We start from the raw sequence: 25,452 nt of genomic DNA on the forward strand, positions 1-25,452 counted from the left end.
AGAAATCACCATCTTCCAAAATGATGTCCATTCTTGATTTGACCCATACCCAGACTGTTTTCTGTAGTAGTAAAAAGCACATCTATTGTACCCTTCAAAGAAAAGTCTAAAAAACCTTCAGTGGCGAGGTTGAGATAATATTATTGCAATAGTACCTCACCCCTAAGCTCTTTCACCAGATATAAAGTGAATTCTAAAGAATAGGTGAGGGGCAGCAGCATACCAGGCAACATTAAACTATAATTATGGGATTTATGTATAAAAACCTAATTATTACTTCTTGATTGGTCTTGATTTGGTTTCAATAAATTTAGGTTAAGCTAGAGTGTCCAAAGGTTAGGTGGGGTTATGGAGTTACAGGGATAAGGCAGGGAGTGGGCTTAGGTAGGGTGATCTTTCAGAGGATTGGGGTAGACTCAATAGGCCAAACCTGAGTGACAAACTGCACCATGGCAATAGGTCCGTCATCTTGGTTTCTCAATTAAAACAAATTGTGAAGCTCAATAGGATAAGAGTCTGGTAACTCTTGCTGTTTTGATGTTCTCACAATATATAGGATATTAATTTTAAAGGGTAACTATTCAACACAAAAATCAAGGCAAACACTCTAGTACAGTACCGAGGGAGTGTTTTATTGCTGGAGGTGACATCTTTTGGATGAGGTATTATAACACTCCCATTTTCCTGCTCATTACTTGGGCACTTCATCATTTGCTCAAAATGCTGGAATTTCCTTGCTAACACCATTGTAAGAGCACCATCACCACAAAAAGCAACTCAAAGAAAAGGGCACACTACCATGTTTTTGAAAAATACTTCCAATTAGGGGGCAATTTAGCATAGTCAATCCACCTACCCTGCACATCTTTGGGTTGTGGAGCTGAGACCCACGTAGACACGGGGAGAATGTGCAAACTCCACACAGACAGTTGCAACATATTTTCAGTAAATGATGAAAAATAAATTCTTGCCAAAGTTATCCACATCCTAAGAAGAGCAAGTAGAATAAAAACTGTGACTCACGTCTGGACCCTGCGAAGACTCTTTCACCCGGGGGGACTGTCGAGAAAGCAGGGCGGGGGGAGAGAAAAAGTAAATGAATTAAATGCACAAATACAATTATCAATTCAATACCAGCAAGCTAACTATAAAATGTGAGGGAGATACAAAAATAAAAACAGCCACTAAGGTGGTGTCAACCGTAATTCTTAGAAATGATCAAAACGAAAAGGACCCTAAAGGTTTATACCACAACATCTTTCTCTCATATGCTGTTTATTTCCAGTATTTTATGATTGTTAAAGGCAGTGCTAACTTTTTTCTCTAATGGGAGGGGGGGGTGGGTGTTGAAGGCTGGTAGTGAAATCCCCCATAACTTCACACGCCCCAGACTGTACTCACCGATCCTTCAGTTTCGCATTACTTCTTGTCCCTCCATCGCAGACATCTTTGAAGCATTCTATTCCTGTTCTTCCACCTAGAACCTTGCTACCCTACACCCTTCTCCCAAAAGTAACTTAAAACCTCTCTCTTCAACATGAATTTAATTGATCTTTCTTTTCCTGCTCGTTCCCTTCGCTGCGTGAAGTTTTGGTCCTATATAAAAGGGTGTTATAAATCTTGTTGATCGTGTTGAAAGTTTACATAAAGGAAAGATTCTAAAAGGTGCCTAGAAAAAGAAATGATCGTGAAATAGAAACAAAAGTAGAATATTGGTTCTACACAGAATGCAGAAGGTGGCCCATCACCAGCTTCGTGAGATCAATTAAGGATGGGCAATAAATGCTGGCCTTACCAACCTTACGCATATCTCAAAACTACCTAAAAAAAATATTTTAACATGAATTTTCACTTGTAATAATGTTTTAGAAGTGAAGAATGTTCCTATTCTTAAATGCTGACATTTATGGTCATTCAGCTCCTCAAACCTACTCTATCATTCAACTGGATCACAAACAAGGTGTACTTCAACTCTACTTATCCATTTTTATACAATGGTTACACCAAGCACAGAAAGAGGTCATTTGACCCCACTTGGCTCTGCCGGCATTTATGCTCCACGGAAGCATCCAACCACTCCCCTTCACTCTAATCTGTTCATCCCTCACATGCCAAACATTTTCTAGATTTCCTTACAAGTGGAAACATTTTCTCCATGTCTACCTTATCCAACACTGCCAGAATTTTAAAGAACTCAATCGGAACACCCTAAACTTCTTCTTCGAGGAAAATGCTCTGCTTTTCGCTGAGTTCGTCATCTCCCTTCTGGTATTGCCCAGGTTAATTTTTTCAGCCCTTTCTAATATCACAGAACTCATATCTTGCACCCAAGCTTAAGTCTTTACCAAGCCACCCGATAGCCTGACCTCAGAGCTATGTAACTAACCAGCCTGTAAATTGTGCAGTGGCAAAGACGAGTAGCGAAAATTGGCAACTCTAAACAAAGGGTCTGAAGATTGTTCAATTCCATTCACAGCCTACCTCATAGTCATGGCCAGATTGCCATGACACACAAAGCTTTGGAGGCAAGGTGGGAGGGAGGGAAAGAACAGAGTCCTACACATGGAGGAGAAGAAGGGCAGTTTATTAGGAAAGGGCAAAATAAGGCTGGCAGGAGGAAAGTCAAAGGGAGTGGGGGTGGGGTAAGGTTGAATAGGAGAACATATTATATGAAGCAGAAATACAGAAAATGAGGATGAGCACAAATGACAAGTAGGATGAAAGCAGAAAGTTGGTTATGCACACTCGGGTTTTTAATGCTTAAGAAACCAAAGTAACTGGGTCAGGGTGGAGACATCCAAATTTTTACAATCAGGACAAAGGCTGAACAGGTATCTCAGAGAGAGCGCGAGAATGCAGCAGGATTGAATAGGCCTGTCTTTATTGAACTATCCTAACTCCTTCTCTGTCTTTACATCGTACCTTTTGGCCTTCTCTGTCAATGTACCTCAGTTTGTTGTTGGGGAGAGGGGTGGAGTCAGTAGCAAGGGACTGGAGATGGGGCGAGGACCGAAAACAATGGCTTCAATTTTCCTGGAATTGGCAGAAATTGGGAATGATTTTGGGAGGTGACAACACGTTCATGGACTTTGGAAATGCAAGGGAAGTTGGAGATGGGATGGTAGTTTGCAATGACGGTGGGATTAAGTGTTGAGATTTGAGGAGAGGGTCAATGCCGGCAGATTTAAAGGAGAGGAGGACAATGCCAAAAGAGAAAGAACCATTTACAATATCAGCTAATATTAGGAGGGGAAGTTGAGTATCAGCAGTTCAGTTGGAATAGGATGAAGGGAATAGGAGATAGGTGGCATCATGAACAAGATGAGTTCAGAGAAAGTATGAGGAGAGAAAATTTAGGGCTAGGGTAGGGTAGTAATAAAAGAAGTTTGGCAAGGAGGGCTAGTGGGAGGGATGTGGTAGAGGCAGTTGTTCAGATTATCTTCGACGAAGAAATCCCTGAGTTCCTCATGTGTTGGCAACAAGAGGGAAGGGAATAGAGGACAGCGATTCAAAATATTCTGCAGTAGAGAAAAGAAGCTGCGGTTATCTTTGCATTCCAGGATAATCCTGGAATAGTGAGTAGTTTAGCAGACAACAGCAGGATCAAACATTGCTTTAAGTGAGCCAGCCAGATCTGACAGTGGATGGCTCAAGTCTGTGTGCTTTGAACTTTGGAGAATGAAAAGGAGGAAAAGCCAGGATGAGTGTAATGGTTTGAATGGATGCTGGACAAAGTGCGGGTGAGGACGCAGTTGAGTAAATCAGTAGCTGCAGGCATATTCTGGTGAAGAAAGGGACAAATGCCAAATAGTAGTGATTTTGAAATTGTAAGTGAATTGGGCAATAGCTCCCCCCCGCCCACCCCAGGATCAGAGTTAGGTTGGGCAAGGTAGGGGGATGTGGGCCGTGAGTAACGCAAGGAAGTGTTCAGAATGGCTTCATCTCCAATTGATATGATGGGACTAGCACCACACAAGATAGCAAGGTCAAGGTGGGGTGACTGTGAATATGGGTCGGGGAGGTCACACAATTTTGCAAATTAAGTGAGTTACTCAATTAATGCAGTGTTAATAACCATAGTGTGTTCTTACTCAATAGGAGCTGAACTGAGATGACCCAAAATTATGTCCTGTATGCCCATTATAGACAGCAGGCAGACTTTGGCCTACTTAACTTTACAAAGCATGCAATTGGATGCCACATATTCAATGACATCAAGTGATAATCAGCAGATAAGAATGGTAGTTATAATACTAAAAATAGTGGAGGAAAAACAGAACTATAACAAGTATAATTAAATGGCAGTCTCCCAATCCTCTACTAACACTATAGCCTGTAATAGAATGGCTTCACTGTTCTGTGTATTAAATTCAAACCAACAGAGTTTCTGATGAATAACCTTCAGCCTATTTAATTGCATCTATGCAAAATACAAATCATAACATTTTCACATTGTCAAAAGCAGAATTATTTTTAACTGCATGCAACTCTGCGCTGACTGCCCATTTGTGGTGAACCCCAATCATCATGGTTTTTAAACAGTCAATTACTAAGATGCATTTAGCGCCCTTTAAAATAATGAAGTACCTAATGCAGTCAAATGGATTTCCTCCTGCTCATTTTGAGAAATAAATCTCAGTCCTAACCTTTCCGCCCAGATAGCTGACTATGCAAAATACTTGTCCTATTATTGTCAGAGATGTGTACAAGTTTGTAAATAACATTTACAATAATGTAGAAAATTAATTCGTCAGGAGAGTTGTTATAACAAATATACAGCTGTGTTATATCCACAAGACAAAAAAACGTGACAAGCAGCTGACATAAACAAGGCTTTAACGTTAAACGCAAGTTTGTTCTCAATTTGTCAATGTTTATGCAGTTCAGACAGGTTTTTAAAAAAAATTACATGTGAAGATCTGGTTGCAGGTTACCCACCTGTGTAACATCCACCCTGCACAGCATGAGATAATAAAGGATATATTCAACTAGTATGTTTATGTGGATCTGTTTGCAAATATTAAGAATGCAACCAACTTTTGTACTGGTCTGCTATATCAATTTGACATGGGATTGGTTTGCGGTGACTGGATAAGTTAACTACTAGAATTTTTGCCCATCTTTGCTGGGAATATAGACACAGCTTTTTTATAGTGCAAGATGTATACAGATACTCTCAAGTTAAGTTCAATTGATGTCCGAATACTGGTTACATTTTAATGTTAGCAAAAAGCCAGCAAGTGTGATTCCAGCAACATTTTTTTGTTAATCCTGCAGATGAAAGGCAGGTAGCTACTTTTGACAACAATACTGATATTAGTTCCCAGGTTCAGGGAAATACACCAGTGATGACTCTGAAACACTAATTTTCTCTCTTTAATTGGCACCTTTAAATGCTACCTTTTAATGTTGTTACTGGTGAGCTTGGTATTCGTCTATGTATAAAAAATAAGTCCTCATTTTTTTTTGAGCTATGCATTGGGGTTCCAATGTGCAACACCACCCTTATTGACTTTGCTCTGTATGATGGCGATACAAACATTTATTGCCCAAGGACCCTTCATTGGCTCAGTACTTTCTACCATACTGACTTTAAAACATTTACTCGGTCATTTAATATATTCAAGGCAGAGATGGACACATTTTTGAATTATAGGAGAGTCAAGGGTTATGGGGAACAGGCAGGAAAGTGAAGTTGAGGCTAAGATCAGATCAGTCATGATTTTACTGGCCTACTTCTGCTGTTATCTATTAAGCAAGTCTGAAGAAGTGAGTGTACAAGAGCATGACCATGAGTGCATGCATGTGGGACAGGTCATCTATAAAATGCATCATTCATCAGCTGCCAGCACGTGGGGCGATCTGGCCCCGGGGGATGCGCCCACTGTGGCCTGGCCCGCGATCAGGGCCCACCGATCCGCGGGCGGGTCTGTGCCGTGGGGGCACTCTTTTTCTTCCGCCTTCGCTGTGGTCTTCACTATGGCGGAGGCGGAAGAGACCCCCTCCCCTGCGCATGCGCGGGGATGCCGTGAGCGGCCGCTGACGCTCCCGCGCATGCATCGCCCGGCGAAGTGCTTTCGGCGGCGGCTGGCGTGGCGCCAAAGGCCTTTCCCGCCGGCCGACGGAGCGGAAACTACTCCGGCGCGGGCCTAGTCCCTCAAGGTGAGGGCTTGGCCCCTAAAGGTGCGGAGAATTTTGCACCTTTGGGGCGGCCCGACGCCGGAGTGGTTCCCGCCACTCCATTACGCCGGATTCCCCCGCCCCGCCGGGTAGGGGAGAATCCCGCCCAATATTTGGAATGTTGTTTCTGAATTGTCTGGTTCTCATCCTTAAAGATCTGGGAAGTATAAATAACATGGCTAGCAAACAGGTTCGTCAGCACAAACATTTCAAAGAACAGGAAAAACTGCTTTAGTTCTGTCTCATGCAAGTTATATGAAGAGACCTGGTGAGATTCACTTTCCTGCTCGTCCCTGCCCTTTCCAATCGAGTAGAGTACTCCCATTTTACTGGATGAAGTGCAAAGTAGAGCCATTAATAATAATCCTGCATGATAAAGACCTACCCGTAACTGAGAGACTGCGGCCTTCCCCTCTTCACTCTCCTCATCCAATTCATCATCACTCCATTCCCAGCCGCCATCTTCTGTCTTGTGCAATCGACCGCTAGAGCCTGGAACCCTTCTCACCTGATCAGCACAAACAAAACGTGGTCAGTTCAGAGCAACAGTTAAGACCTTACTGTTTCAAATTAGGGGACAAGTTTGCTCATGTTACATATTTGAATATTTTGCTTTTAGCAGCAGAGAGACACAGGATTTATTTTTCTCCCAAATGCATGGTTAAAGTTGTAATTTCTGGTTTCCCCATCCAACAGCTCTGGGTTAAGAGATTTCATCAAGATCCCACTGTTGTCAACCAGATATGTTATAAATGATACCAAAGAGAAAATGATGGAAAATCTCTGCAAGTCTGGCAGCATCTGTAGGGAGAGAAAAGAGCTAACGTTTCAAGTCCAGATGACACTTTGTCAAAGCTAAAAGACAGTGAAAGTGGAAGATATTTATACTGTGGCGTGAGAATGAAAGATAAGTCAAAGCCACTGAAACCCAGGGAACGGGGTGCTAATAGCCACAGAATCCAAGGGGAAGTAGTGCTAATGGCAATCCCCAGAGAGAACAAAAGGTGTGGAAGGCCAAACACCAGAGAAACTATCAGAGGGTAAACTGTGACAGAAGTAGATGTGGAGGGAGGGGAAGGGGGAAGCAAAAGGGAGAAAGGGTAAGGAGAGGTGGATAGATGGGGGGGGGGGGGGGGGGGGGGGAAATATACATACAGAAAGACAAGAAAGAAATGTAAAAGGCAGTTAAATGAAATGGGATGAAAACAAATGGGTCGAGGTTGGGTAGAGCTAATCATCTGAAGTTGTTGAGCCCATCAGCGCCAGCCTAGATTATGTTCTAAAGTCTCTGCAGTAGACTTAGAGTCACAACACTCTGACTCAGAGGCAAATGAGTTACTATTAAGTTAAAGCAGACACCAAGACACTTCAAAGATAAGAAAGTAAGTTGCAATTATGCTTTCAGATACACCAACACAGGACTGACCAGATGTCCCAGGTCTGTCGCAGAACAAATTTTGGTGCATGTCCAGACACATGACCTCTTTATGGCAAGGTACCATACTCTAATGGTATTCTGGTAACAAGGTCAAACAAGCCATGGGCTTTATTCCAATGAATCTATCCAATAATCTATTTTGGTTGGAGACTTGGGTGGAGAAATGGCAGGTGGAGTTTAAAAAAAAAAATGTTTTTATTCTCCATTTTCACATTTTCCTTCAAAATTTACACCCCACCCACAAACAGTAAACGGTAACAAATACAAAATCAATCCCCTTAACAATACCAACGATCCCATCCTCCCACCACCCCAAACAACGGCCCACCGGTCAATGTATGCATCCCACAAAACAAATCCTCCCGCGGTGGAAACAAAAAACAGAGAAAAAGAAAAAGGAGTCCAGGACTGCCCATGGTCACACCATTGACCTATAAAGTCCACTCCCCCTCCCCCCCCTACACTCAACGCCACCCAACCTCTTTCATGACCGTACATGATACCCAAGAGTTGTACACCCCCCCCCCCCCCCCCCCCCCCCCCCAAGTCTCCAACTCCTCCCGTCCACTGCCTCTTGTAAAACTCCTCCCCCGAAATTCGGTTCCCTCCCCCACCACCCCCCCCAACTTTCCACCCGGACCCTGTTCTGCCAGGCTCCGATGGGTGCAGCCCCTCCTCCCACCTCCCGGCTTAAACCGGCCAGTGTGGAGGCCCCCGCCCGGGTCCCTTCCCCCCTTGCCCGGCCCTGTTCTGCCAGGCTCCGATGGGCGCAGCCCCTCCCCCACCTCACTCCCATTCACTGGCCGGCTTAAACCGGCCAGCGTGGAGGCCCCCGCCCGGGTCCCTTTCCCCTTGCCCGGCCCTAGGAAAGCCCAGAAATCCCCTTTTAGCACACAAACCCCGCATATCCACCTACACCTCAAAGAACCCTCATTTCGAGTGAAAGTCCCATCACTTCCCTTGTCCAAATATATACAACATTGGCTTCTTTAGCCCATACATCCGCACGCAGTGAAATAAAAAAGAAGAAAATACAGTCATGAGGTTACATCGGCACATGGCCATATCTCAATTTCTCATTTCTGCCACAGTCCTTCTGCCTTCGCAAACTCCTCCGCTGCTTCCGCCGTTCCAAAATAAAAGTCCGAGCTTGTAAGTCACTCTCAGCTTCGCTGGACATACAATGCCGCACTGCACCTTGCTAATGTACAGTGCCCTCTTCATCCTCGCCAGCTCCACCGTAAAGTCCTGGTATACACGTATACCAGCTCCAGCCCACTGCACCAACCGCTTCTGCTTGGCCCAGCTCAGGACCTTCTCCTTCACACTGTACCTACGGAAGCACAGAGTCACTACCCTTGGCGGCTCACTCGCCATTGGTACAGGCCTCCACGACCGATGAGTCCGATCCAGTTCATATCGGGAGGGATCCTCCCCCTCCCCCAATAGTTTCGCCAGCATCGCGGCAAAATACTCAATCGGCCTCGGTCCTTCAACTCCTTCGGGCAGCCCCACAATCCTCAAATTTTGTCGCCTGGATCGGTTTTCCAGGTCTTCCATTTTTCCTTGCAGATCCTTGTTAATGTCCATCACCTTCCGCATCTCCTTCCCCATCGAGGCAAGTTGATCACCGTGCTGCAATAACGGCTCCTCCACTTCCTTCAGCGCCTCCCCTTTCTCTCGCACCTCCGCCACTGCGCTCGCCACCGCCATCACCGGGGAAATCGCCTCCTCCACCAGCACACTCAAAACCTCTCTCAACTCCTTCCTCATTGTCTCCATGTATCTTGTAAACTGCCTTTCGAATTCCGCAGCCATCACCGTAGTTATTTCTTCAGCCGTAAGCAATGCGGCCTCCCCTGGTGCTCCAGCCTCCATTTTCCTAGGTGACCCCGCGGTGACCTTTCCACTGCCCGACGGACCTGCAGCTGTTTTCTTTACGGACGCTTTTTGCTTACCCTCGACATTTTTCTTCACTGCGCCTACACTGTTTGTTCCTGCTTTTGCCGCCTCCGTGGACCCTGGGACCGGGCTTAAAGCCTTGAAAATGCTGTTCCTGAACGGGAGCCCTCCATTGTGCAGCCGCCTCCCGCCCGCCGTCACCAGAAGTCCGCAGGTGGAGTTTAATCCGTCAAATGTGAGATAAGTATTTTGGAAGGTCCAATACAGATGAGAATTATACAGTAAATGGCAGAACCCTTAGGAGCATTGACAGGCAGAGAGATCTGGACGTACAGGTCCACAGATCACGGAAAGTGGCATCGCAGGTGGTTAAGGTAGTCAAGAAGGTAGATGGCATGCTTGCCTTCACCAGTTGGGGCATGGAGTATAAAAATTAGCAAATCATGCTGGTGCTGCAGCTGTACAAAACCTTAGTGAAATGGAGTGAAATTAAAATCGCTTATTGTCACAAGTAGGCTTCAAATGAAGTTACTGTGAAAAGCCCCTAGTCGCCACATTCCGGCGCCTGTTCGGGGAGGCTGGTACGGGAATTGAACTGTGCTGCTGGCCTGCTTTCAAAGCCAGCGATTTAACCCTGTGCTAAACCAGCCCCTAACCATAGTTAGGCCACATTTGGAATATTGCATACAATTTTGGTCACCACACCACCAAAAGTATGTGGATGCTTTGGAGAGGGTACATAAGAGGTTTACCAGGGTGTTGCTTTGTCTGGAGGGTATCAAACTCACTGTTTTCACTGGGACAACAGAGGTTGAGGGGCGACTTGATATAGGTTTGCAAAATTATGAGTGGCATGGAAAGTGTGGATAGTCAAATGTTTTCTCCCAGGATGGAAAAGTCAATTTCTAGGGGACGTATGTTTAAGGTGCGAGGGGCAAAGTTTAGAGACGAGTTTTATACACAGAGGGTGGTGAGTGCCTGGAACGCGCAACCGGTGGAAGTGGTGGAAGCAGATACGAAAGCGATGTTTAAGAGGTATCTTGAAAAATACATGAATAGGATGGGAATGGAGAGATACAGACCCCAGAAGTGCAGAAGGTTTTAGGTTAGACAGGCATCATGATCGGCGTAGGCTTGGAGGGCTGAAGGGCTTGTTCCTGTGCTATACTGTACTTTGTTTGTTAATTGTCAAGTAAGTTTTCCCATTGTAGTCACAATCAAGTTACGCTATGCAATCAAAACTGAAATTGGCACTTTTAATTCTTAAGACAACACTACTCAGTTCAGACTAGAGGTGTAGGTGCTAAAATCGGCAGGTGCTAAAGATCTTCAGCACAACCTGCAACACACCTTCAGCCATTTAATTTTCACCAGCCTACTTGAATTATAACTTGCAGTTGGATTAATTACATTCTCACACTACTGACCACTAAACAAGCATTCAGCCAAACAGTGAAAAATGTGTCAATTCGACTTCCGGTGACGGTGAGCTGAACGGACGCACATTAGGTGGCAGTCCTCCCAACCAGAACCAAAAGATTTCATTTCAGAGTTCTTTTGGCCTAAAAAGAAAACAGAAACAATTCCCAAGGTAAAGACCTAACAGTGGTAAAGAGGATGCTGGCGAACGGTAACTCGAAGGGCCGACTAGAGGACAGAAGTGGCGGCAAAGGACAAGACCAATGGGCAGTCAAACCGGCGGACCCACGAGGCGAGGTGGAAGCTCCGACCGGCCAAGGACAGGGAAGACCGGCGACCCGAACAGTGGCACCGATGCAAACAACAACCTCCCCCTCCCGACCAATGGATGGGTGGAAAAGCTTCCTAAAAAGGGAACTGGCCGCCATGAAGGAGGCGATAAAAAACAGAATTCCAGGTGGTGGTGATGGAGGCAATGGCCTCCTTCCAGCACACAATCGACGACCTGGGGAAGAAAGTGGAGGTGAAGGAGAAAACAATCCTGGACCTTGAAAAAGCTTTGACGGACCAGAGCGACAGGATCGTGACTCTGGAAGCAGATGTGAAAAGGTTGGTGACGGCCCTGGGGAATTTGAAGGGGAAGGTAGAGGACCATGAGAACAGGTCTAGGCGACAGAATATTTGGATTGTGGGCTTGCCGGAAGGCATCAAGGGCAGGGACCCAACAGACTATATCGCCCAAATGCTGGGTAACCTAGTTGGGAAGGACAGCTTCTCCAACCCCCAAGAACTCGACAGGGCACACAGGTCGCTCTGGCCGAAACCCAAAGCAGGGGAGCAGCAGAGAGCGATCATTGCAAAGCTGCACCAGTAACAGGACTGGGAAAGGATTCCTGAGGTGGGCCCGGCAGACGAAATCGAGCTCATGGGAAGGGCACAGAATCCTGGTCTACCAAGTCACTGGGGCGGAACTTGCAAAGTAGTGGGCGGAATTCAACAGAACAAAATCGGTGCTCTATAAAAGTGGGGTGCAAGTCGGCATGTTGTGCCCGGCCAGATTCTGGTCACATACCAGGGGAAAGAGCACTATTTTAACACCCCAGCGAAGGTTAACCAATTTGAGAGAGCCAACGACCTGGAAAGACACCAAATTCGGCAGCGGTGAAAACGCGCCAGAGAAGGACTGCAGTGGGAAAAGAAAGCTGAGACCAGAGACTGTGTAGACTATGGGCAGCACGGTAACACAGTGTTTACCACAGTTGCTTCACAGCCCCAGGGTCCTAGGTACGAATCCCGGTTTGGGTCACTGCCTGTGCAGAGTCTGCGTGTTCTCCCTGTGTCACCGTGGGTTTCTTCCGGGTGCTCCGGTTTCCTCTCAAAGTCCAAAGATGCGCAGGTTAGGTGGATTGGCTGTGCTAAATTGCCCTTAGTGACCAAAAAAAAAAGGTTAGGTGGGGTAACGGGGATAGGGTGGAGGTGTGGGGATAGGACAAAGGTGTAGGCTTAGGTAGGGTACTCTTTCCGGGGTCCAGTGCAGACTCAATGGGCCGAATGGCCTCCTTCTGCACTGTAAATTCTATGATTCTATGCGTTTGCACGTGATGGTACTGCCTCATTTTGAGCGAAGAGTCGGAATACACAGAAGAAAGTGGGGACAGGGAAAGCATGTGAGGGGGCGGTGAAGGGAACGTAGGCAGACAGGTAACACAGATATAGAGCTGAACCAGCCCTGGGAGGGGAGCCACCATACTAGCAGGGAGGGCCACCACGGGAAGACAGGTAGTAAGGGGGCCGTTGCGCACCTCTTGGGGGAGAGGGAGGGTCTGGCCAAAAGGGAGGGGAATGCTTGGGGGGGCAGTCAAGGGACAGAATAGGGGCGAGAAGGGTTGGCAGCAAGGTTGGCTTTGGCAGGCAGGTAACAGGCCGGGGAATCAAGATGGTGCCGCCAGCAGCCAGTTTGGAGGATCCCTAAACAAAGGGAAACCCCGCAGTGCAGGGGCACACCTGCATGGCTTACACACAGTTGGCAGCCACGTTGGATGCCCCCTGAACAAAAGAAAACCCCAGAGTGCAGGGGCCCAACCTCATGGTAAGAACAGCAACTGCAGCCATTTTGGACGACCCCAGAACAAAGGGGAACCCGGAATGCAGCGTCCAACAAGTATGGTTGATTCCGCAGGAACAGGGGGTCAGAAACCCCCCCATTAGGATAGTCACCCGGAATGTCAGGGGACTTACTGGGCCGGTGAAAAGATCCAGAGTCTTCGCCCACTTGAGCAGCCTGACATCATCTACCTACAGGAGACACACCCGAGGGAGAAGGACCATTCATGCTACAGTACGAGGGCTGGGGAGTAACCATACTGATCAGCAAGATGACGAGATTTACGGATTACGGACCCAGGAGGACGGTACGCATGGTCAGTGGTGTCCTAGACGGGACATAGTTTTGGTGAATGTATACGCGCCCAACTGGGACGACACGGACTTTATAAAAAAGACCATGGCGGAAATCCACAACATCGACACACAATGACTGATAATGGGGAGGGGGGCGGCTTTAACTGCATGCAGGACCTGTTGACCGACAGATCAAACCCCAGAAGACAGGCATGGCTAGCGAACTGGGAACATTTGTGGAACAGATGGGGCCGGTGGACCCATGAAGGTTTCTGCACCCAGGTGAGGAGGAATTCACGTTCTTTTCGCCGCTACACAAAGTATACACCTGGATTGACTTCTTTGCAGTGCGGAAAATCAGTGCTTCCAGGAATTATAGGAGTGGAATACTCCGCGATTGCCATCTCCGACCATACTCCGCACTACGTGGATGTGAGGTTGGAGATGGGCTGTGCCCAGCGCCCCACATGGAGGTTGGACACGGACCTTCTGGCCAACAAGGCCTTCTGCCAGAAAATATCACAGGCCAGAGGTGACTACATGACTAACAACCAATGCAGCTGTATAAAAAATTGAAAATGCTAATGAAAATATATATTTTTTAAACTGTAAATTCTGAAAAATCTTTCTACATCCTTTGGAATCCTTTGCCAATTATTCCATCCCTTGTGGAACCTCAACCAAGCAAAAAGGCCTTCCTGGGAAGAGAAAGAGAATTTGCAGTAAAAAGATAGAAATACATACCTTTTTTGACCTTTCAGCTATCGTAGGCGCTCGAGCTAACAATTTTTCTTCAAGGTAGTCCTTGGTCTGCAAAATAATTTTTAAAATATAGTTAATATACAGATTTTATATTCAATTCAATAATTTCTATAAGCAAAAAAAAGACTTGCATCCTCTCAAGCAAGTGAACTGCAATATAACTTGGCTATAAAACAAATGGATTAACCATGTCTGCTCTGTAATGTCATCATTGTTAATGTTATCTTTGTAGCTGCTGCTCAATTCATATGCCTGGTTGAACAGTTGACTGGTTGTAGCTGAGAAGCGGTAAATTTATTTTGCAGTTCACAATCTGTTGTGAAGAGGCATCTTTCCCCAGCCTTGCAAGATCCACATCGAGATCCAGGTTGGTCTGGAGTTCTTCGAAAGGTGAAATGAACAGAAGCACATGGTTCAAGCATGGAATTTGCCAGAGTAGTGACATAAGAACATAAGAACTAGGAGCAGGAGTAGGCCATCTGGCCCCTTGAGCCTGCTCCACCATTCAATGAGATCATGGCTGATCTTTTGGGGACTCAGCTCCACTTTCCGGCCCAAACACCATAACCCTTAATCCCTTTATTCTTCAAAAAACTATATACCTTTATCTTAAAAACATTTAATGAAGGAGCCTCTACTGCTTCACTGGGCAAGGAATTCCATAGATTCACAACCCTTTGGGTGAAGAAGTTCCTCCTAAACTCAGTCCTAAATCTACTTCCCCTTATTTTGAGGCTATGCCCCCTAGTTCTGCTTTCACCCGCCAGTGGAAACAACCTGCCCGCATCTATCCTATCTATTCCCTTCATAATGTTATATGTTTCTATAAGATCCCCCCTCAACCTTCTAAATTCCAACGAGTACAGTCCCAGTCTACTCAACCTCTCATCGTAATCCAACCCCTTCAGCTCTGGGATTAACCTAGTGATTCTCCTCTGCACACCCTCCCAGTGCCAGTACGTTCTTTCTCAAGTAAGGAGGCCAAAACTGAACACAATACTCCAGGTGTGGCCTCACTAACACCTTATACAATTGCAGCAGAACCTCCCTAGTCTTAAACTCCATCCCTCTAGCAATGAAGGACAAAATTCCATTTGCCTTCTTAATCACCTGTTGTACCTGTAAACCAACTTTTTGCAACTCATGCACTAGCACACCCAGGTCTCTCTGCACAGCAGCATGTTTTAATATTTTATCATTTCAATAATAATCCCTTTTGCTGTTATTCTACCAAAATGGATAACCTCACATTTGTCAACATTGTATTCCATCTGCCAGACCCTAGCCCATTCACTTAGCCTATCCAAATCCCTCTGCAGACTTCCAGTATCCTCTGCACTTTTTGCTTTACCACTTATCTTAGTGTCGTCTGCAAACTTGGACACATTGCCCTTGGTCCCCAACTCCAAATCATCTATGTAAATTGTGAACAGTTGTGGGCCCAACACTGATCCCTGAGGGACACCACTAGCTACTGATTGCCAACCAGAGAAACACCTATTAATCCGCACTCTTTGCTTTCTATTAATTAACCAATCCTCTATGAATGCTACTACTTTCCCCTTAATGCAATGCATCTTTATCTTATGCAGCAACCTTGTGTGGCACCTTGTCAAAGGCTTTCTGGAAATCCAGATATACCACATTCATTGGCTCCCCGTTATCTACCGCACTGTTAATGTCCTCAAAAAATTCCACTGAATTAGTTAGGCACGACCTGCCCTTTATGAAGCCATGCTGCGTCTGCCCAATGGGACAATTTCCATCCAGATGCCTCGCTATTTCTTCCTTGATGATAGATTCCAGCATCTTCCCTACTACCGATGTTAAGCTCACTGGCCTATAATTACCCGCTTTCTGCCTACCTCCTTTTTTAAACAGTGGTGTCACGTTTGCTAATTTCCAATCCGCTGGGACTACCCCAGAGTCTAGTGAATTTTGGTAAATTATCACTAGTGCATTTGCAATTTCCCTAGCCATCTCTTTTAGCACTCTGGGATGCATTCCATCAGGGCCAGGAGATTGGTCTACCTTTAGCCCCATTAGCTTGCCCATCACTACCTCCTTAGTGATAACAATCCTCTCAAGGTCCTCACCTGTCATAGCCTCATTTCCATCAGTCACTGGCATGTTATTTGTGTCTTCCACTGTGAATACCGACCCAAAAAACCTGTTCAGTTCCTCAGCCATTTCCTCATCTCCCATTATTAAATCTCCCTTCTCATCCTCTGAAGGACCAATATTTACCTTAGCCACTCTTTTTTGTTTTATGTATTTGTAGAAACTTTTACTATCTGTTTTTATATTCTGAGCAAGTTTACTCTCATAATCTATCTTACTCTTCTTTATATCTTTTTTAGTAGCTTTCTGTTGCCCCCTAAAGATTTCCCAGTCCTCTAGTCTCCCACTAATCTTTGCTACTTTGTATGTTTTTTCCTTCAATTTGATACTCTCCCTTATTTCCTTAGATATCCACGGTCGATTTTCCCACTTTTTACCATCCTTCCTTTTTGTTGGTATGAACCTTTACTGAGCACTGTGAAAAATCGCTTGGAAGGTGCTCCACTGTTCCTCAATTGTTTCACTATAAAGTCTTTGCTCCCAGTCTACCTTAGCTAGTTCTTCTCTCATCCCATTGTAATCTCCTTTGTGTAAGCACAAAACACTAGTGCTTGATTTTACCTTCTCACCCTCCATCGGTATTTTAAATTCCACCATATTGTGATCGCTCCTTCCGAGAGGATCCCTAACTATGAGATCCTGAATCAATCTTGTCTCATTACACAGGACCAGATCTAGGACCGCTTGTTACCTCGTAGGTTCCATTACATACTGTTCTAGGAAACTATCACGGATACATTCTATAAACTCCTCCTCAAGGCTGCCTTGACCGACCTGGTTAAACCAATCAACATGTAGATTAAAATCCCCCATGATAACTGCTGTACCATTTCTACATGCGTCTGTTATTTCTTTGTTTATTGCCTGCCCCACCATAATGTTACTATTTGGTGGCCTATAGATTACTCCTATCAGTGACTTTTTCGCCTTACTATTCCTGATTTCCACCCAAATGGATTCAACCTTATCCTCCATAGCACCGATGTCATCCCTTACTGTTGCCCGGATGTCATCCTTAAATAACAGAGTGACAAAAGGAAGCAGGACCCAAATAGCACTTCTGAAATTAAAATTTTACTCATGGTCACTTGGTAGTACAGAGCTCGAATATTGCTGAAAAAAGACAAGCTTTGTCCAAGCTTTTTATCTTGCACTCATCAGGACAATTGCAGAAACACAATGCAAAGCAAATCAATAAATTTATACTGGAGGAGAAGAGTGCTGATTGGTTGGCAAGTGGACACGTGCACACATTGCATCTATTTCAGCTAAACAAAACAACTAACAGTCATTCGCTGGTTCATTCCTCAGGGTAATGCCTTGCTCAATTAGAGACAAGCTGTCTGGTTCAAATTTCAAACAATGTCTAACAGTTAACTGTCAGTCCCCATCAATTGGTGCATTTGCCATGGCAACGCTGCTACCAGAGTCCACTTGCCAACCAATCAGCACTCTCTTCTCATACAGTATAATATATTGTATTTTTGTGAATGTTGAGATGAAAAGCTTCAACAAAAATGAGAAAAGTTATATTTGGGATTACCGGGGAAGTGATCAGAATTCCCACATCCAGCAAATTCTCGGTTTTGGTTCTGTCACTCAGAAACATTAACCTTGGGAATTCCCAGTTTTGGTTATGCCATGAGGGAAACATTAAGCTTGGGAAGGTGGTTAAGAGAACTAAAAACTCCACGTTAAAATTCTCTTCTGTGTCAACAAGTGGAAAACTACAAGAAAAGTCTTTGAACACATTAGCCAAAAAATAGTACAAGCCTGGGGTCAAGGGGGAAATTAAAACAAGATTCATATATGCATTCAGAATGCAAGTCACTTTAAAATTCAATCTCAGTAGTTGGGCACCATTGGCAAGCTGAGAATGTACTGTCCATTTCTAGCTGTCATGAGTAAGTGGTGCTTCCTCTTGAACCAGTGATTGGCTACTTCAAAGGAAAGTTAATAGTGAAGCATGCCAGAGCGGACAAGTATGGCAGCATCCTTTCCTGAAGGATATTAGCAAACCAGTTTGTTTTGCCAAAAATGACAGTCTCGTGCCCACTTTTCAGTTGACAGACAAATGCTAGGGTGTCAAATGAATAGGTCTGACTCAGGAGGACAACGACTTAGGTACAAAATTCAGGAAATGGGACTGCGAGGACGTAGAGCAGTTTGACATAGGAAATGAGGAAGGTTTTGGAGACTTTGACGTACTTAAAAATAGACAAATCCACAGGCCCGGATGAATTGCATCCCAGGCTGCTGTGGGAGACGAGACAGGAAATTGCAAGGGCTCTAATGCAAGTTTTTAATTCCTCTCTGGCCACAGGGGGAGTGCCAGAGGACTAGAGAACAGCCAACGTTTTTCCACTTTTCAAGAACGGAGGTAGCGTTAAACCAGGGAATTACAGACCGGTAAGTCTCACGTCAGTGGTAGGGAAACTATTGGAAGAAAATTCTGAAGGAGAGAATCAATTTCTACTTGGAAAGGCAGGGATTGATTGGCGATAGTCAGCATGGCTTTGTCAGAGGGAGGTCATGCCCAACAAATTTGAGAGAATATTTTGATAAAGTGACTGAGTAGGTAGATGAAGGAAGTGCAGTTAAATGTAGTTTATATGAATTTTAGCAAAGCCTTTGACAAGGTCCTACATGGGAGACCGATTGAGAAATTGAAGCACATGAATTCAAGGAAACTTGTCGAGATTCAAGAAAACTTGTTGAGATGGATCTGAAATTGGCATAGTAATAGGAGAGGGTTGTGGCAGGAGGCAGTTTGAGTGGTGTCCAGCAGCCTACCATAGGGATCAGTGCTGGGTCCTTTATTGTTTGCTGTATATGGATAGGCTTGGATTATTTCATTTAGGCCAGAGAAGGTAGAGGGAGAATATGATTGAGGTGCATAAGATTAAGATTATGAAGGGTTTGGACAGGGTAAATAGAAAGCAGCTGTTCCTCTTGGTTAAGGGGGTCAATCACAAGGGGGCATACTTTTAAGGGTGAGTGGCAGGAGATTCTGAGGGGATTTGAGAAAAGAAATCACTCGGGGTGATGAGAATCTGAAATGCGCTGCCTGAGAAGGTAGTGGAGGCTGGAAACCTCAACCGTTAAAAAGCAATTGGATGATCTCTTAAGACACCACCACATTCAAGGAGATAGGACAAGTTCTGGGAAGTGGGAATAGCACGAGATTAGGGGTATTGTTGGTACCGACCCGATGGGCCTTTTCTGCACTGTACAACTCCTATGCCTATGACAATAAAGTGTTATAAAGATCTTTTTTAAAGTGCTTACTTCCAAAAAAACTCAGCATGTAAATTCACCATCTGGTGTGTGATCACACCGATCTGGTGCCTGACAGCATTTGAGATAATATAAGGATCACAAGATGTGGAAGAGGGCTGGACTGGGTTATCACCAACTTACTGACCTCATGTGAATGATTCTGCCAAAGTTCATCAAATAAATAAAGAAAAGAAGGAAACTAAGAAAAAAATCCTTGAAACTCCTATGGTGATGGTATACGGTTAGAAGAAAAGCCATTGGTAGAAATGCACTGACAAAATTGAGTAGGCAAGAGTGGAACTAAGAATGGACAATTACGGCTCTATTTCCATTGGTAGAGAAAAGGTTAAATGATCTCAAAGCTTGAATTCATGCCCATAATTTAACTTTCCCAGGCTTGGCATCACCTGGGAATTCTAACTTATATACTCTGACATTTTAATCATGTGGCAGCCATAATTGTGTAATATTCTTAAAAGAATGGTCAATGATTGCACTGCATTAATTTATGCCTCATTCCAATGTACAATATGTTTTCATTTACAAGACAAATACGTTACAATTGAGCACGTTACATTGGAGCACAGCAGCCATGACTATCTTCTATTTACATACAGAAGCATTAAACACAAAGCCGCCTGTAAAATTTACAATCCACCATTGTGGTGTATTTATTTTACTGCTTAATAAAACTATGTGGCAGTAAGAACTACAGACTAATAAGATGTTTAATGTGTCACCTTCCAAGGTCAAGGCAGATTATGGGAACTCATGACAAAACTAGTTATTCAGAAATAATACGGACGTTTCTCAGATTCCTGGGCAGGTTAGACATTTTCAAAGGTAGCTCTGAAAGTAAAAAATAATTTCCTGGGACAAGAGAACAAGGCATACAAGAAGAGGAGCTTCGAGCCTCCACAAATTACAAGTGGTAATGCAGGTGTGGAAAGGAATTCTAGAAAATGATAGATTATCTGAATTTCTAATGTATCCAAGTGGAGATTGAAAGCTGTGATTGAAAGGCTCTTATTTTACAGTTTTCAGTAACGGTAGAGCTTGGCCGCTCAAGATTCGGTTGCACAGCATAGTGTTAAATAAATAAATTTGCAAAAAACCCTGCTTAGTGCCACCGAGACAAATTTCTGGGAAATCTCCAATTTACAAGAGTTTAACCATGTAAGCCCCACAGTTTACCATGAAAGCACTGGTTTGATTTCTGTTCTTTGTTCATGCAAACATCAGTTCATTAGCTTGTATGTTTATCTGGAGTGAAGTGAGACAAATCCCAATCATTGCCCCAATGATGGGCCTGTATTCTCATCAACAGTTTTGCTCCCTAAAATTGGCAACTGTCTATTCCTAAACCAGATATTACATGTTATTCCACACCAAGTCTCGCTCACCCATCGCCTCAGTCTTTACTGACCAACATTTTTGGCTTCACAAACTTGTGTCTACTTATTTGTTAAATTGCTAACTGTACAGAGTTGCTGTATTTGAGCTGGTGTACAATATCCTCCCAGTTTTTTTTATATTTCATTCGGTGTACATAACTGTAAATATACCATGTTCAAAAACCCAATAAAAAAACATTTAAAAAAATGTTTTGGCCTCTCAACACTTCAGATTTAAAATTACATCACTTTATGGCTTTTCTTCTCCCCATCTATGGGAACTCCTCCAGAACCACACCACTCCCATCAAACTCTCCCCTGTTGATTCTGGCCTCTTAAAGTCATCAACTCCTCCCTTCATTCCGCCATCAGTTGTCATGCTTCAAGACTCTAGACTCTGAAATTCTCCATCTCTCCTTCCTCAAGACCCTTCCGACCAATCTATATGACCAAGTTGGTCACCATTCCCAATTTCCTGTATTTGCCCTTGTATCCATTTTCGTAAGATTATGCTTCTGAGAGGCAACTCGAGACATTTCTCCATATTAAAAGGAGTTATATACATGCAAGAACTTGTCTTCATCATCTTGTAGCATTCTACATCCCATCGGCAGTTTGCTGATCAGTGTTCAAGAGCATGTTTATGCATAAATAAAAACATTCCCTGAATATAGACGTTCATTCCCAATTTCTTAAGTTGGCAGTGAGCAGTCTTGAACCGCTGCAGTTAGTGTGAAGATACTGTGTTTTGGTAGGGAATTGGTAGGGAGTTCCAGGATTTCAATCCTGCTACCAAGGAGCGGCGAACATATCTGTCCACACTGGATGATAGAATCACTACAGTGTAGGAGGCCATTCGGCCCATCGAGTCTGCACCAACCCTCTCAAAGAACACCCTACCTAGGCCCACAGCCCACCTTATCCCCATAACTCAATAACCCCACCTAACCTTTTGAACACGAAGGGGTAATTTATCATGGCTAATCCACCTAACCCTCACATCTTTGGACTGTGGGATGAAACCGGAGCACCTGGAGGAAACCCAGGCAGACACGGGGAGAAGGTACAAACTCCACACAGTGACCCAAGGCGGGAATTGAACCAGAGTCCCTGGCACTGTGGGACAGCAATGCTAACCACTGTGTCACTGTGTCGTGGTACGTGACACGTGACTTGGAGGGAGATTTGAAGGTAATGTTCCTATATACTTGTTGACGTTTTTCTAATAGTTGAAAAGATTTTCTAGAATGCCCTCTAAATCTTCTGTTAGGATCCCTGCTGAATATTTTCACTCTTCAGATTCTTGTGCACTGTCCACGTCTGAAAGGTAACTTGGGAAAATCTGGAACTTGACCCTATAACGGCTTCCTATATCCCCGCTGTGCGAGAATCATGGGTTTGAGCCGGGGGGGGGGGGGGGGGGGGGGGGGCCTGGATAGTGTATACAGGAGGTGGAGGGAAGTGGGGCTGGTCAAGGTGAGGGATTTGTATTTGGAGGAAGGGTTCGCCAGTCTGGAGGAGCTAAGGGGGAGGGTGGAGCTGCCGATGGGTAGTGAGTTCAGGTATCTACAGGTTAGGGACTTTGCACAAAAGGTCTGGAAGGGGTTCCCTAGATTGCTGGGATACACCCTGCTGGAGCGATTGCTGCTTCCGGATGTGGAAGGGGAGGGAAGAATTGGGGATATATACAAGTGCCTGGGAGAGCAGGGAGGCATGCGGGTGATGAAGATCAACGAGAAATGGGAAGTGGAGTTGGGAATGGAGATCAATTGGCGAGTATGGAGTGAGGCCCTGGGAAGGGAAAACGGGACCTCCTCTTGTGCAATGATGAGCCTGATACAGTTTAAGGTGGTGCACAGGGTGCATTTGACTCGGGCGAGAATGAGTGGGTTCTTTCAGGGGGTAGCAGATGAATGCAAGAGGTGTGGGCGGGGGCCAGCGAATCATGCGCACAAGTTTAGGGGTTGTGGAAAAACTGGGAAGATTCTGGGCGGGAGTGTTCGCGGTCTAAGCCAGGACAGTGGAGGAGGAGGTGGACCCGGACCCCTTGGTGGCGATATTTGGGGTTTCAGAGAAGCCGGAGCTCACGGAGAGGAGGAAGGCCGATGTCATCGCCTTCTCCTCTCTGATTGCACGGCGACGAATTTTGTTGGAGTGGCGGTTGGCATCGCCAGCAGGGGTAGCAGCATGGTTTGGTGACTTGTACGACTTCCTGTGGTTAGAGAAGATAAAGTATGAGTTAAGGGGCTCAGCAGGGTAGGGGAGGGGAGGGTGGGCAAAAAAGGAGGAAAATCTGTACAAACTGCACAGTCGATTGTTGGGAAGAATGTTTCCCAGGGTGTTTATTTGCTGTAACTACTTTGTTACAAGTTTGAATAAAATGCGTTTAAAAAAAATAATAATAACGGCTTCCTATGGACACTTGGCCTCAAAACTGTCCGTTCCGTGACGACCAGCAAATGTATCCCGGCACCACGGAGAAGATTCAGGCTCCTCACCAGCTCAGGACCCCCGGCAATCTCAGTGCCAACTGGCGGATATTCAAGCAAAGGTTTCTGCTGTACATCGAAGCTTCAGACCTCGAGGGTGCGTCTGATACAGGAAAGATCGTGCTTCTCCTCTCAACAGTGGGTGATGAAGCCATCAAACTCTTCAACTCGTTGAACTTCACCGAAGGCCAGGACAAGACATTCAGACCATCCTGGACACCAATTAAATCTTCGAGCGCTACATATTCAAACAACGTCTTCAAGGTAAAGATGAATCGTTCAGTGCCTTCTTAACTAGACTCTGCCTGCTAGCGCTGTCCTGCAACTTTGGTGATATTGCTGACTCCATGATCAGAGACCAAATCGTGTTGGGAGTTCACTCTGATCTTCTGAGGGAACAGCTCTTAAAAATTAAACATATGACCCTGCCAGTCACGATTGAAACATGTACAGTGCATGAGCACGCAAAGAATTGTATTCCCAATACAAATCGGCTGAAAATTAGAAACTTGCCTAAAAGAACAAAGAAAAGTACAGCACAGGAACAGGCCCTTCGGCCCTCCAAGCCCATGCCGACCATGCTGCCCGACTAAGCTACAATCTTCTACACTTCCTGGGTACGTATCCCTCTCTTCCCATCCTATTCATGTATTTGTCAAGATGCCCCTTAAATGTCCCTATCGTCCCTGCTTCCACCACCTCCTCCGGTAGCGAGTTCCAGGCACCCACTACCCTCTGCGTAAAAAACTTGCCTCATACATCTACTCTAAACCTTGCCCCCCTAGTAATTCACCCCTCTACCCTGGGGAAAAGCCTCTGACTATCCACTCTGTCTATGCCACTCATAATTTTGTAGACCTCTAGCAGGTCGCCCCTCAACCTTCGTCGTTCCAGTGAGAACAAACCGAGTTTATTCAACCGCTCCTCATAACTAAAGCCCTCCATACCAGGCAACATTCTGGTAAATCTCTTCTGCACCCTCTCTAAAGCCTCCACATCCTTCTGGTAGTGTGGCGATCAGAATTAAACACTATACTCCAAGTGTGGCCGAACCAAGGTTCTATACAGCTGCAACATGACTTGCCAATTATTATACTCAATGCCCCGGCCAATGAAGGCAAGCATGCCGTATGCCTTCCTGACTACCTTCTCCACCTGTGTTGCCCCTTTCAGTGACCTGTGGACATGTACACCTAGATCTCTCGGACTTTCAATACTCGAGGGTTCTACCATTCACTGTATATTCCCTACCTGCATCAGACCTTCCAAAATGCATTACCTCACATTTGTTCGGATTAAACTCCATCTGCCATTTCTCTGCCCAAGTCGCCAAACAATCTAAATCCTGCTGTATCCTCTGATAGTCCTCATCGCTATCCACTATTCCACCAACCTTTGTGTCGTCTGCAAACTTACTAATTTGACCAGTTACATTTTCTTCCAAAATCATTTATATATACTATAAACTGCAAAGGTCCCAGCACTGATCCCTGCGGAACGCCATTAGTCACAGCCCTTCAATTAGAAAAGCATCCTGCCATTGCTACTCTCTGCCTTCTATGACCTAGCCAGTTCTGTATCCACATTGCCAGCTCACCCCTGATCCCATGTGACTTCACCTTTTGTCTACCATGAGGGACCTTGTCAAAGGCCTTACTGAAGTCCATATAGACAACATCCACTGCCCTAACTGCATCAATCATCTTTGTGACCGCCCCGAAAAACTCTATCAAGTTAGTGAGGCATGACCTCCCCTTCACAAAACCATGCTGCCGCTCACTAATATGCCCATTTGCTTCCAAATGGGAGTAGATCCTGTCTCGAAGAATTCTCTCCAGTAATTTCCCTACCACTGAAGTAAGGCTCACTGGCCTGTAGTTCCCTGGATTATCCTTGCTACCCTTCTTAAACAGAGGAACAACATTGGCTATTCTCCAGTCCTCTGGGACATCACCTGAAGACAGTGAGGATCCAAAGATTTCTGTCAAGGCCTCAGCAATTTCCTCTCTAGCCTCCTTCAGTATTCTGGGGTAGATCCCATCAGGCCCTGGGGACTTATCTACCGTAA

General features: G+C 45.1%; 1 protein-coding gene across 2 annotated transcripts in view; it reads right to left on the reverse strand.

Annotated features, from left to right (window-relative positions):
- The window catches only part of LOC140385744 (serine/threonine-protein kinase OSR1-like), a 265,075-nt gene that overhangs the window by 52,469 nt on the left and 187,154 nt on the right, over positions 1-25,452 (reverse strand). For both annotated transcript variants that reach the window (XM_072468206.1, XM_072468207.1), the window contains exons 10-12: positions 14,084-14,149; positions 6,566-6,688; positions 1,024-1,059 (exon numbers count right to left, since the gene is read on the reverse strand). In XM_072468206.1, the coding sequence (XP_072324307.1) occupies positions 1,024-1,059; positions 6,566-6,688; positions 14,084-14,149 (225 nt within the window). The remainder of the gene's footprint in view (positions 1-1,023; positions 1,060-6,565; positions 6,689-14,083; positions 14,150-25,452) is intronic.

Source organism: Scyliorhinus torazame, chromosome 11 (genome assembly GCF_047496885.1).
Source record: "Scyliorhinus torazame isolate Kashiwa2021f chromosome 11, sScyTor2.1, whole genome shotgun sequence".
Classification (NCBI taxonomy): Eukaryota; Metazoa; Chordata; class Chondrichthyes; order Carcharhiniformes; family Scyliorhinidae; genus Scyliorhinus; species Scyliorhinus torazame.